At 39.6% G+C, this 14,324-nt stretch overlaps 1 protein-coding gene across 1 annotated transcript; it reads right to left on the reverse strand.

The window, feature by feature from the left end:
• Positions 1-3,426: 3,426 nt before the first annotated feature.
• Positions 3,427-12,862, reverse strand: LOC139614435 (heat shock protein beta-7-like). The gene is made up of 3 exons (XM_071471699.1): positions 10,347-12,862; positions 6,453-6,613; positions 3,427-4,686 (listed from the first exon to the last, which is right to left on the reverse strand). The coding sequence occupies exons 1-3, from the start codon at positions 10,585-10,587 to the stop codon at positions 4,495-4,497; spliced, it is 594 nt and encodes a 197-aa protein (XP_071327800.1). The 5' UTR covers positions 10,588-12,862; the 3' UTR covers positions 3,427-4,494.
• Between the last annotated feature and the right edge of the window lie 1,462 nt (positions 12,863-14,324).

Below are 14,324 nucleotides of genomic sequence, written 5' to 3' on the forward strand. Positions count from 1 at the left end.
GCAAAGATTCACATTTTTACAACTTTTGGATAACAGAAGACTGTGTTACTGCACAGTAGCATGCAGGCCAAATGACTCCAGACTGCTGTCCCTGACACTAAAACCTGCTCGGGCCTCTATTAAACTGCCTCTGTGCCTTAGCACATAATCATCATCCAGCCGTTTTCTGCCTTCTGCTCAATGTGGCTGCACATACAGGAAGGGGACTTTTAAATTGCTCAAGCACCATGAGATCACACAACCCGAGGCAGAGGAATACTAATGAGTGGAATAAGTAGTGAGATCCTGTGCGAACTCAAGATGACTCTGTTTTTCAGCCTTATTTCCGGTGCCTGTAGGTTTCTGGAACCAACTCGTAGGCTTCAAGGCAACAAATGCGAGTTACTCAAAGCATCAAAACCCTCAGAAGACTGCACGGAAAATGTACACTGCTGTAGTAAAGCATCTCACTATATTTTGGATCTGATTGGACATTGTATTTTATTCCTCATTAGACTATGATCTTGTAAAATGGTGTCTAATAGTATATTGGTGTCTCCTATTTGGTTCCTAATTAGAGTATAATTTGGTGTAATAGTGTCTAAATATTGTTTATTTTGGATCAAATATGTAATTATAGGCGGTTTCTAATTACAGCATAATTTAGGTGTGGCCTGTGGGGTCTAAATAGGGTAAAACTATATTTGTTTACACCTAATAAAGAACTTATTATTTACAATTTTGTCTAATTTGATACAAAGTTCGGCTTGTTACGTCTTATTAGTGTACTATAGGCCTACAAACAGCTGCGTCCCTCAAACATAAACGCACATTTCCCGCCATTGGACACAAAGGAATTACGCACGCAGAGTTACAGGGAACCCCAAGGAAACGCCCCTCAAAACCAGTGACGTCAAAAAACCACACTTTCATGAGAAGCCGTAACCAAACACTAAACTACAAACCAACAACGCAACACGGACCCAAAAACACGGAAGAGTCCCCACTATATCACGACCCGGCTCTGAGGCCACGGGAAAAAGCGAGGGAAGCACAGGATGAGACAAATAACAATACATTTATTTACAATAAATAATACAACTAATACAAAGGAAACCATGAGGTGCATGTGTGCAGGAGCCCAGAGAGGGGGCGGGACACTCAGAAGAGGCGGACTCTCTCAGGGCAGAGGCCCCGGGCCCAGGTGCTGCCAGCTCGGTTAATCGATGCGAGGCTCCACCCTCCAGGTACCTGCTGCACAGGTGAAAAACAGAAGAATAAAGAAAGCAAATAAAGCAAACCTGGAAACCTAAAGACGGGCCAGGGGACCTTGATGGTGAATGTCTGAAACAGCTTCTGAAGTGTTGAAGTTATCCAAGCGGAGCATGTTCCAGTCACACAGCACTAAACTAACCTGAAATGTCCCGCTCGGGTTTCCCTGTTTTTACTGCCACAGCAATGAACCAGAACTGCTTTCATTTCACAGCCTCAGTTTTCTGATTATTCTTTATTCTCAGCACACACACTTACACACACATGAACTTTTTGAGGCTTCTGCTGTGGTTCATACCTGCTATATAATCTGTAATCCACTGTAATGATGTGACACACAACCAGGAGAAGTCAAGAATGAGTTGGACCTGTGGTGGTTCACTCTCTTTTATTGAACACAACCGCAGCCACTTGTGTGTGTTGTGATGAATGAGGTTACACACACTGTAGTGGCTCTGAGGCCCGTTGAGCAGAGCACCGTCTCTGCCTGAATATTAAATAAAGGTGTCATCAGCAGAGATCCTCTGACTCCCAGTGACTGCGACAGTGAGGGAAGTGCTTGTCCCTGTTTCAGACTGATTGATGTAATCGCTGGTAAGAGGTGCAGACAGGCCCCAGGAGACAGACAGTCTGTTCTTGGTGTGTGTGTGTGTGTATGTGTGTGTGTGTGTACTTGTACTTGCTACATAGTAAGGACCAAAAAAAGTATTTTACTAACAGAGTGAGGACATTTTGGGAAAGTGAGGACATTTTGGCCGGTCCTCACTTTTTGAGACACCTTCAAATCACATGTTGAGGGTTAAGACTTGGTTTTAGAGTTATGGTTAGAATTAGGTTTAGGTTAAGGTTAGGGTCAGGGTTAGGGTTAGGCTCTCAGTTGTGATGGTTAAGGTTAGGGTAAGGGGCTAGGGAATGCATTATGTCAATGAGTGTCCTCACAAAGATAGAAGTACAAGTGTGTGTGTGTGTGTGTGTGTGTGTGTGTGTGTGTGTGTGTGTGTGTGTGTCTATTCAGGCCCATCTCCAAACATAGATAGAAAGACGCTGAAACTCCTCCAAAATGAAGTCAGAGCAGTTTTTTTTCAGTCTGGTAGTGTTGTAGTTCTTCAGTGGGACGTAGCCTCTTATGAGTCAATATTAGTATTATTAGCAAAGCAAAGTAATAAGAAAAAATTATTATTTTTATTATTATTAATACTTATTATCTTATCACTTTATCAAGTTAATTGCTGACGACTCTGATGATTCATCTTTTGTACCCATTTGGGCTCCAGTGACGTCATTACACCCCTGCATCTCTGTAATAAAGCTGTTTTTGTAACCAATAGGAATAAAGATCAAAATGACAAAAATAAATTCTAGTTTGTAAAAATAAAAAAATAAAAAATCACTTAATTTTCCATATTAAAAGTTTGGTTGAGAATATTGTAAAAAACATAAATAAAAACTGACTGATGTGTTATTTATACCATCTGTCTAGATTGAAAGCTGCACTAAACAATGGTTTTATATTAACAATGGATCACGTGACTGTGTCAGGAGCTCACAGAGAAGTATCACCGGACTCGTCCTCTCAGAGCTGTCGAACCTCTTCAGCTCATTGTTTTAGTTTTCCAGTCTCATCCACCACTTATTAACCCGCCGTCCACTCCCTGTTGAGCATCCAACAGCTGACAGACACAGCTGTAGCAGCTGGCTGGGGATCAGCAGCTGAGGAGCCAGATATTTCAGTCAGGTGCTTGTGGAAACCAAAACGGAGCTAAAAGGAGAAGAACTTATTACCAAAGTTGTTCCAGCATCTGTTGGATGTGCCTATACGTCAATGTTGTGTTCACATGACTACAGCTTATTCTGCTGCCTCTAATTGGCCAAAAAAAAAATAAAAATCAGTGAAATCAATTAATATTCAGAAAATGATGGCTTTAAGTTATTATGCTATGGCATAATAATAAACCAAAAGTTTTATATAAATTAGGTTCCTTCTTGTAGAATTTTTTGCCTTTGTCCAAGTCATTTGTGTTGTGCTTCACTCATTCATAATGTGCATATTGTGTCAAAGCGTCACATCAGTCCAGTCATCATGATTATTGTCAGCGGGATGAGGGTTGATGCTGCTAACATCCACCAGTTTCTTCATGATTTCTTCAGATAATTACACAGATTTTCTTAAAAACTCAAGTTTATTGCATCTTCATACGACTTAGTTTGACAGTGCAGACAAACTAAGTGACTTTGTGTAGTTGTGCAAACTTCAATGTGTATCATGAATTTACAAACATGAACATGAAAAACGTAGATTCACTGCATCGTTCAAATAAAAAGATAAAGTTTGACTCAGTGAGACAACAACAACAAAACCCTTCAACCCTCTAATAAGTAAACTTAAAGATTAAAAAAATTTTTTTTTTTTTTATTATTATCAGTGGTTCCCAACCTGTGGCCCAGGCCCCCATGATGGTCCGTAGAGGTATTGGAAGTGGACCGACAAATCATTTGCAAAACACCAAATTTAAAGACGTAATTTTAAAAATAAATAGATATATAAATAATGTTTTTAAATATTGTAAAACAAAATTGTCTTTAAAAACATTTTTTTGTATTAATGTCTGTTACTGTGATAAACCATGACAGGAGTTGTTATGTTGTCCCCGGCTGGACCTGTTTGCTGTCTCAGTCTGATTCTGTACTAAAAGATCACATCCATGCCGATAACTGGAGAATCAGAATAGAAAGCTGGTTAGCAACAGGAAGAGGTAAAAGAGAAGACAGTCAAGAGACAGATGGTGAATCAACAGAGCTTCCTCTGCTTTCAGTTCAATCATTATTATTAAAATAAAAAGTGCTCTGAAAAGGTATTATTTGGCCTTTGTGTTGTTAGGGGGTCAGACATGGGCCACCAACATTTTTGAGATTTTCTATTGGGCCTTTGGAAAAGGATGGGAACCACTGTTTTAGATAAACTTTTTATTTCTCTTCTCTATCCACCACCACACCATGACCTCATCAACTTAACAATCAAAGTCGATTTACCGCAAATAATGATATTACAATGCTGATAAGAGAAAAAACAACAAACTAGTTCAACAGGTGCAGATAATAAACCAACAATATTCATATTAAATGTCACTCACAGACTGAATTCATATAAACTCTGATGTCATTATTGACTGACAATGGTACAATAAAGTAATAATATAAAAACGATGGCAGCTGAGATGATGAGAAGCACCCTGAGGCCACAAGTCAAAGATGAGCCTCACTGCGGTAGGTGGGTACGCCCGGGGACTCCAGCCCACTCAGCGCTGATGTCCGGCGGACACTCACCACTAGGGTACCATCGGGGTTAAGGGTCCCACTGACGGACAGGGGGTCCATATCCTCCGGGAACAGGGACTTATGGGTGAATGTGTCACTGACGCTTCCATCATCCAAAACCTGAGAGATACAGACTGAAGGTTAGAAACGGAGGAGCTGTGGAAGGACAGATTGATCCGGGGAAAGCTGCTGGAAAGGTCATCGAGCAAAGAGGATGAGAGGTGGAAGTGAGAAGAGCAACAGGGCCAAGGAAGGCGCGAGGGTGAGAAAAGAGGGTGAGAACCAGTGAAAGGGAAGGTGGCGAAGAGGTCATCGCCGCTCAGCTGATGGAGAGAAAGAAAAGGAGGTAAGGAAAGGAGAGGAAGAGGGAAATTAACGCTGACTAGTTCTCCCTGAAGACTTTTTTTTCCCGGTACAGGCCTTCACGGTGAGTTCAGTGGTTGTGGAGTTTTACCAATTTGTCTTCTGACCCCAGTTAAAACGATCGTTCACCCTCTTCTCTTTCACCCTTTAAACACGATTATCGTCAAACTGTGAGGGAAGAGGAAAAGACAGAGTGCGAGACAGACAGCTGCAGCTTTTCTGCACATCAGCTGACTGACAGGACGGATATAGTACGGTTCGTTGGTTGTGCATGATTGATTAATGCTCCACCTGCATATCTGCAGTCGTATATAGAGCGGCGCTTTGAGCTAAATGCTAACATGCTCACAATGACAGAACATGCTCATGTTAGCATGCTAAAGTGTCGTAACAGCACTAAATACAAAGTACGGCCGGGGCTGATGGGAACGTCACTAGTTTTGCAGGTATTGGGTAATAAACTAAAGTACTGAACAATTTAAAATGGTGCTAGAAGAAAGGTGAAGAGGCCCTCAAGGTTACTACAGTTCATCCTGAGGGGGACATGAACATCAGCACCAACCCCATGGTGGTGTTAGAGGTAAATTCACCAAAGTCATCTGAAGAGAACGTCTGAGAACCATGACTGTTGTAGAGATATTTCAGCCTGGACCAAAAATGATGGACTAAACAGGTAACAGTGTGTAACAAAGATGTGCATCTTTTGTTTTTATTCCTTTAATCATTGGGTGATCCCCCAGTGTTTGCTTGGGGTTCTCAGCCCCAGGGTTGGGAACACTAGAATAACTGTTATTAGGGTTTTATTTTCTGATTAATCCGTTAATTGTTTGTTGAAAATGTGAAGAAATGTCAGTCACAACTTCCCAGAGCAGACGGTGATGACTTCAAATGGCTTCTTAACCCAAAGATAATCAATTGACTATTATAATGCAGCCAAAAAACAGTCTTTCAGTATTTGAGAAGCAAATTCACAAAAATTCACAAATATTTGGCATGTTTGCTGAATAAATGACGATACATTGATTGTCAAATTATTATAGCAAATTGTTTTCTTGAGTGAGTATTTTGGAAATAGCATATGAGCAGAGCTCAGTGATGCTGGTTTAGATTTTATTCTGAGCTGTTTCCATTCTGACAATAAAAGGAAACAGTGAATATTTGGATTTTTCTTTTTAACATTTAGATTTTATCAGTTCTTTTTTGGCAAAAACAACAACACAGTACAAAAACAGTGTTGCCAGGCAACTCATCCAGATATCAAACATTATATATTAAATTAAAATGACATTTTAAACAATGAGGATGAAGGGAGAAAAAACACTTGAGTGACCTCAGAACTATGTGAGTCAGACAGCTGAAATGAGTGAGTTCACCCAAACCTCTCATTAATTCCCACAGTCGTACATGAATGTGATAATTATGGTGTGATTATGTATGTGTGCATGAAAACACGCTTGTATCACGTTCACATATGTTCTGCTCATACAATAAAGAAACACCTCTGCTAATTTATACTCACACACCTTCTGGGCGTGAATGACGACATGGTGTTTGTAGGCCATCACCACTATGTCATGTGGCTCAAACTGGCTAACGTCAACAGACATGAAGTAGCTGTCTCCCAGGCAACGCACGCCACTGCCTGCGCTGCTCTGACGACCTGACGCAGCGCCACCCACAGGAGCTGCAGAGGAAAAACAGGACATGCAGAGGTTTGAGAGAACATCTGGAGCAAGGAAAGGTTTGAGAGAACATCTGGAGCAAGGAAAGGTTTGAGAGAACATCTGGAGCAAGGACAGGTTTGATAGAACATCTGGAGCAAGGACAGGTTTGAGAGAACATCTGGAGCAAGGAAAGGTTTGAGAGAACATCTGGGGCAGTGAAAAGTTTGAGAGAACATCTGGAGTGAGGACAGGTTTGAGAGAACATCTGGAGCAAGGAAAGGTTTGAGAGAACATCTGGGGCAGTGAAAAGTTTGAGAGAACATCTGGAGCAGTGAAAGGTTTGAGAGAACATCTGGGGCAAGGACAGGTTTGAGAGAACATCTGGAGCAAGGAAAGGTTTGAGAGAACATCTGGAGTGAGGACAGGTTTGAGAGAACATCTGGAGTGAGGACAGGTTTGAGAGAACATCTGGAACAGTGAAAGGTTGTTTAGGTTGCTGGTTGAACATGGCAACTCATAAATACAGCAATATAAACAAGAGTACATCTATGTTAATGGAATATTAATGTGAATGTTGAGAAGCATTTTTAATGGAAGTGTTTAAATGAAGAGTACGAGAAATAAGATTTCGAGCATGGCTCAGCATGGTTAAGTTGGGGATATACAGTTCATTCAGAAAGTGTTCAGACCCCTTTCATTTGTTCACATTTTATTATGTTGGAGCCTTATGTTAAAATCATTTTTTTACATGATTTTTTTCTTTCATCATTCTACACTCAATGTCCCATAGTGACAAAGTGAAGACAGAAACAAAACTTTTTCTATTAAAAAGGAGAAACTGAAATATCAGTTTTTATTTTTGTAAAACATTTACACTATATATTATATACAATTAAACCTTTTCTTTCTCAGTATGATCTCAAGCAGTTTGTTCCTCACCTTCATGATTCTTTAATTCAGATTTTTATTGTACTTGTCATTCATATATTTCTATTGAAAATATGGACTCCCAAAGTGTTCAATATTAAATGAATAAAAAATATGAGGTAATAATTTGAATAAATTGTGTATAAATGTAAATATGAACCAACAAATAACTAGAAATAAATAGTTAAAACCAAACTTGTTATCTTATTTCATCATTCTTATTTTTATGCTGGGTTATTTGGAGTTCATTTTTATGTCACGATCCTTTTTTTTTTACTTCAAAAGCATGTTTTTATTTCATAGGTATGTTATTTTTCAAGGAGTTTTCCTTAATGGCATATTTCATAATATCATTTTTCAGTACAGCTGGGATTATTAATTACATATTTGTCAATGACAGCCAACCAGCTAGCTCCTGTCGACGAGAACGAGCACAGAGAGCGACTGTCTGTCTTTTTGCTCTTCACAGAGTTGTGTCTTTCCCTGACGAACATATTTACAATCAAAAACTGGTTAACGAGCTAGTTCACTCTGAGTCAAACAGCTAGATGTTGTCACTTTGACACCAAACTCACACAGGCCTGGCTGTGATAGTTCTCTCTTTGTGCGGTTTTTATTTACAGCAGAAATTCAGAATGAATTTGACATTTTGTTGCTCTAGCTAGCTGGAGCTAACTGGCTAAATTTGATAGTAGCCGTTGAGCTACCTTGCTTAAGAGAGGTTTGGTAGTATGTCATAAAAAGTGGCATTATGAAATAAAATGTGATGAAGTTATATGAACTTAATAAGACTCTTATTAAAATTAAAATGGAGAAATAAAATAATCATGAGTTTCCTTAAATTATTTCACTCTACAAATGAATGTTTTTCCATGCCAATTCATGTAATTTATGTATTTGATTAACTTTTATTAAATTGTTTAATATTGAAGTTAAGGGCTCCATATATTCAAGCCAAGCTCTGTTGCTCAGTTGTCTGGGATCTTTTTGTATTTTATGTTCAGACTACAACACAAAGGTAATTAAAAACCACACGAGACTGAAGCTTCTGTTTAGGCTGTAAATGTGTTTTACTGCCAGTTTGAAAAATGAAGATCAGTAAAGAAGAAACTCAGAGTGTCAAACACTCATGGGTCCTCTTTTTTATTTCAGCTGACATTTTGTAAAATTTTTAAGACCCATTGTCAGTTCTTGTGTTATTTTTATGTAGCACTGACGTACTTAAATAATCTAAATGGGTCAGTGAAATCAAATTATTGATTATGTCCTAATTTGCCTGTAGCGTCACACACAGTAATAAACCTTTTTTCTGTTTTTTTTTATTGCAGTTGTTCCAGCTTTCTGTTACACTTCATATTAAGTCTGTAGATGCTCCACCTTTTCTTTTCTTTTTTCATCTTGTTATTCGTTTTTTTATGTGGCCCAGTGGACGATGTCTGGAGACATGCAGACTCTTTCTCTCACAGAAGCTCTTATGGCTCTGGCTCATTACTCTCTCTGAGCCGCAGGTCTTTTTCTTCTCTGTGGCGTTTTTTTCTTTCAATCAACCCATCACTGTAATGTGAGATACTAATGCTTCTTTCCTGCTGGTGGAGAAAATGAATGAATGAGACTCTGCTGTATCAAGACTGCGCCCATGAGCAAGGCACCAACACCTGAACTGCTCTGAAACTGCTGATGTGAAGCATGTTGAAGCTCATCTGATCTTTTTAAGTGACTTTTTCCACATTATAATAACAGAAAATAAGTCATTTTTCATTCATCATAACATTTATATTATTGCTATCGGAGTTTAGAGTAATATTAACAGCTCTGTTGTGCTTTTTACTGGATTTCAGACTGTTAGCATTCCAGCCACCCCAGCTATTTTTACCTGTTCTGTTTCTTGTAATAAAAGTGAAAGCATGAAAGTATGACATTTTAAACAAAATATGAAAGTTAAGCAAGAAAACAATTATGGTAGAAGAAAATGACAGTCTGATTTTATTTTCTTATTATTTGTGCAAAATAACTATTTCTAAAGTGCAGTAGCATTTCAACAACAATGCTGATGACGATGCAGACTTTAGCTTTAGCCTTTAGTCTTGTAGCAGAATATTTATTTGTAGCCTATAAGCCACATACTTGTTTTCCTCTGGTCCAGTAAATGCCTAGGGTTGCCACCTTTTGATACATTACAAACACAGGATTGGACATAACCAGGGAGAAAAAATAATAACAGTAGATCGAAACAAATGAGGTTTTATGTGTAACTATGAAATTCTAAATTAGAAGTGCATTTTCACACAAACCGGGGCAATTCCTGTCCTAGGAAAGATTATTAATTTTCCAGGACAGTCGCTCAAAAAAGAGAACAATCCCAGGAGGTGGATGGCAACTCTATATACGCCCAGTTCCACAGCTTGAATCTGGCCTATATACAGCATGACTGACTCAGATGTTACTTCCACATCTGGACCAGTTCTGGTGCACACATTGGCTGTCAGCTTCCAACAGCTGGAATCTGCCCAGACGTGGAAGTATATTGGCCAGAGTTGGGCCAAGGATCCAGGGATACAGTATGTTAGACCAGAGGTGTCATGTTGCTGTCTGAGAAGTGAATATTTATGAGAGATTCTCATCTTAATACGAGTCAGCGAGTAACATTAAGTAACATTGAGGTGGTCTAACATTAGCTTACATGCATTTAGCTTGAAACACCTGCTTTTGTCTGCATTTGTCTGAAATTAAAGACATATTTTGAGTGGTTTACTTGTCTCTTCTTGTTGAAAACTGCATGTTGTGCAGGATCAGAAAGCTTGACAGGTATAACGACAGTTTCCTCACCAGTGAGTCCATAGGAGGATCTATTCTGCCTGCTGAAGGGAGCCAAGCAGCTTCCAGGACCCTCCTCTCCAAACAGACTGGAATGATCAGCAGATTCAAGAAACGGCTCAAAGAGGGGGTCCAGACAGTCGGATGATCCGCCCAGCGAGCCCTCTGACCGATAGGAGCTGGAGGTGCTGTAGCGTGACGATGAGCGGTAGGATGAGGAGGATCTGCGGCTGGAAGATGTCAGAGATGCCATAGCAGAGGATATGTAGTATCCTTACACCCACTCTTTATGCAGGGAAACCTCAGAAAACAAGCCTCCAATAAACACTGACAAAACACATTCAAGGAAGTGGGTTACCAAAAGCTATTGACCTCTCTCTCACTGTCCAGGGGTTTTTGTTGTGGGTTTTTTATAAAGTCCAGGTGCATTGTGGGTCAGTAGAGCACAGCATGAGCTCTATATTGTGTTCTTCCTTTAGCCATAAATGGCAGTGCGTCCAGCCACTGGAGCCAAGAATGTAACGGACAAACTGATAAGGAGTGAAGACCCCCTTCTTATTCACACACACACACACACACACACACACACACACACACACACACACACACACACTAGAGATAAGGATAAAGGGGGCCTTGAGATGTGTCTGGCATGTGGTCAGAAATAGCAAACTGGTGTGGTGGTCAGGTCGTCCGTTATACTGAGCCTGCACACAATGTGAACACTTTATCAATAATGCAAGAGCAAACTGGCCGTTTAAGTTCTGCGTACCTGCTAATGGAATAACAGATACACTCTAAAGTTCAAATCTGAAATGTAGAGTGCTTCCTGAGGGAAACATAATTCAAGGCCAAAAAAATCACCAAAATGAGAGGATTTTTGCAGCCCCAGCTGACCTTTACATTCCTGCTCTTAAAAAGGTTTAATTGTGGTGACATTTGCCTATTGACAACAGAGTCACCCTCCAAGCACTGCCTCGTGTCAACAATGACATTCACTACAGTCACATTATTACTTTTATGGTGTGTGTGTTTTCGTTCAAGGATGTGACAAATGACGTTCATTTCGCCCTTCAGGATAACGTAGCCTCAGTCATGGGAGGGGCACGTCACATATGAGCTATAAAGCTGAAACAATCCAGTTAATATAAGCAGCATCAACATGACAGTCCCACTTTGTGCTCTCAGGTGAAACACTTCTGTCCTTGTGTAAAATATTATGCATTAATAAATCTTCTTTTAAAAAGGATTTTCAAAACATAGTTAAAAAATCTTCAATATATATGCTATGGCCTGAAAAAAGTGCAGGATAATTGAAAATATATGACATTTTTAAAATGTAGAGACTCAGCTGTCTCCTTCAACTCTTCACAGTCAGCAGCGGTGAAGTTGATATATTCAGCTCCCCTGCCAGAGTCCAGAAGCTCCACTGGGAGTAGGTTTATTCTCTGGGCAGAACATTTTAGTCTCCAGAGCCTTGTACACAGGAGCGCTCCTGACCTCTAACAGATGGTGTATGTAGGTGTTCAATTCAGAGGAGAGGGACCTATGACCTGATGTTAATAAGGCTAAAGCAGACAAGGCACAGAGCAGCTGAGGAGAGTAAATGAACATCAAAGACGTTTCAGTTTGCAACTCTGACCATCAATTAATCACTGACAAATCAACCTTGAAATCTTTTGTGAGCACCATGATCAAAACAATCAACTGCTGTGTCTCACTTCAATAATTTTTTTTGATGCAGAACTACTCAAAATGTAGCTGTTTGCAGAAAATGTCTTTTAAATTCTAATCCCTGATTAAATTATTTGAATACCTGATTGAATTTGGAATTAAATTGAAATAACTCAACTACTGAATGGACTACTGTGAAATTGTTCGTTGTCCCAGCCATCATTAGGTAAATTTTTTTATTTGCTCAGTTATTTTATTTATGACCAAATCTCCATTAGGCTGCACTGTCGATGAATTTTGTGATCAGGGCAGGTTAGCATGCTAAAATGTTTACTTATGCTTATGAACCTGATGAATGAGCTGCATTCACGAAATGTTGGCAGAATGAAGAACAGGAAAATCTCTAATTATTAACAACTATTCACGCATTGTTTCAACATGGCTACATGAACTGCTAGCCTTGTAGTTTCATTATCTAAATAGCCTAAAATCTAGCAACTTTGTTGCTATGATACATATTTAGACTGTTACCATAAAAAGTCAAACTTACATGAATGTTTTTCTGACTTGAACAATGTGATGTGAATGTGTAATTATACCTGCCAGACATGTTAGCATCGTCTTGAGCTGATTAGCATGCTGAAATTAGCTTTTAGCTGAAAACACCAAGCGGCAACATGAGGCTGAAAAATTATGCCAGCACCTAAGAGCCAAAAACTGCAGTTCCTTGAATGGCCACTGGGGGCTGGCTCCAAAAGCAAGTCAGTCCCCGTAAACTCCCAACTTTACAGTAGAAATAAACATGTTTACAACTTTGTACAAAAACACAATTTCTCCCTTTTTGACAACTATATGGGGAAATATTTTTATTTAACTCACCCTTTGAATTTTATTACAGCTTAATTGAGGATGTGACTGCTTGGAGTGAAAGGTGGGTGCCATCACAGTTAGCTAGCTGCTAAGTAGCTGGCTGCTAGCTGTCTGCTCGGTGTCCCCTCAGCCGTCTTTATGGTATTGGAGGATTTGTCATATACCTGGAAAAAAAAACACGGCATATTGTGCAGTTAGAACAGAATGTGACGTGAGTGAAATTCTGGTATCATTTTATTTATATGTTAGCACCAATTAGCAGGTGTTGATGTCTGTGCTCACCACATCTGGCTTGTTAGCTTAGCTTTTTAACTAGCTAATTAGCCAGCCAATGAATTAGCCTTAAGTTAGCCTGCGAGCAATAGGCCCAGACACCCAACTGTGCTAACAGGGCCTTGCCACAGTTATTAAACTGCCATGCACTGAAGTCTTGACTCCACACACACTCACCTCTTTGCCCATTTTTGGATTAGCCAGAATGTAGGCGGAGTCAGGCACTGCCAAGATGGCGACGGCAGAGCAGCACCTATGGGTGACGTCACAGGGGCTACTTCCATCTTTACAGCCTATGGTAAAGCCTCACAGACCTGCTAGCAGGAATGCTTTACTGACATTAAACTGTGAAGCTGCTGCTCTGTGTCTTTTATTCATATTTTGGATTCAAGCAGTCACAGACATCTTAAGATTCAAAAATAAAACAAGATATGAGGATTTATTTAAGTCTTGACCCAAATACTGCTGGTTATGTTCAGTTCACAGTATGTGCAGCAGCCATTCAGACCCAATCCTCAAAATCAGATTTCTCACTCTGTGGCAGAGATCTTATCTTTTCATGGCTGCCTGAACTGGTAAAATCAGATGTGGTTTCACCCTGTTTCTACAGCCAAGACGAGATGGGATTTGCCCCTCAAATAAAAATAAAATCTTTTTGTGTATGTCATTTTCCCCCTCTGTCCTGGTACTAATATTGACTGCATTTATCTGCAGTATAATAAAGATACAATGATCTAGAAGAGGATAAAAGCATGTGAACTATTTTTTCCCCGTTTGTAGCTGACATTACGTGACTTAAACCTATTGCATAAGATTTTGTGCCAATTACTGAGAAGCCTTGTGACACTGAATTAAGTGCTTGAATCATTAAAGGAAATCTGAGACTTTTCTGTCTAGTTGGGAAGTAATGGATACATTATTTTATATCATCATAAATGCAGTGTCTGACTCAGTCTTCGTCTTTCTCTCGTTTCAGAGGGAGACTGATGCTCTGTCTGCCGGGTAATTTATGTGCCAAAAGACCATCAGAAGATCATCAAAGATGACCTGAAGGTGGAGAGAAATAAAAGAAAGACTGAATGAAAGTGGGAGGGTGCTGCAAATGAGAGCGACAGAGATCCCTGTTCTTGTAATCTGAAATCAGGATTAAATAAAGCAGAGAAAAAGCACTTT

This window comes from Trachinotus anak, unplaced genomic scaffold, assembly GCF_046630095.1.
Source record: "Trachinotus anak isolate AG129_WGS33_773 ecotype Australia unplaced genomic scaffold, CSIRO_AGI_Tana_v1 ptg000034l, whole genome shotgun sequence".
Lineage (NCBI taxonomy): Eukaryota > Metazoa > Chordata > Actinopteri > Carangiformes > Carangidae > Trachinotus > Trachinotus anak.

Excerpts from the sequence above, each read along its gene's own strand:
- LOC139614435 (XM_071471699.1), bottom strand. The coding sequence starts at position 10,587 with ATGGCATCTCTGACATCTTCCAGCCGCAGATCCTCCTCATCCTACCGC. Across the intron at positions 6,614-10,346 it reads ATCCTCCTATGGACTCACTG|CTCCTGTGGGTGGCGCTGCG; the intron begins GTGAGGAAACTG and ends TTTCCTCTGCAG. Across the intron at positions 4,687-6,452 it reads TCGTCATTCACGCCCAGAAG|GTTTTGGATGATGGAAGCGT; the intron begins GTGTGTGAGTAT and ends TGTATCTCTCAG.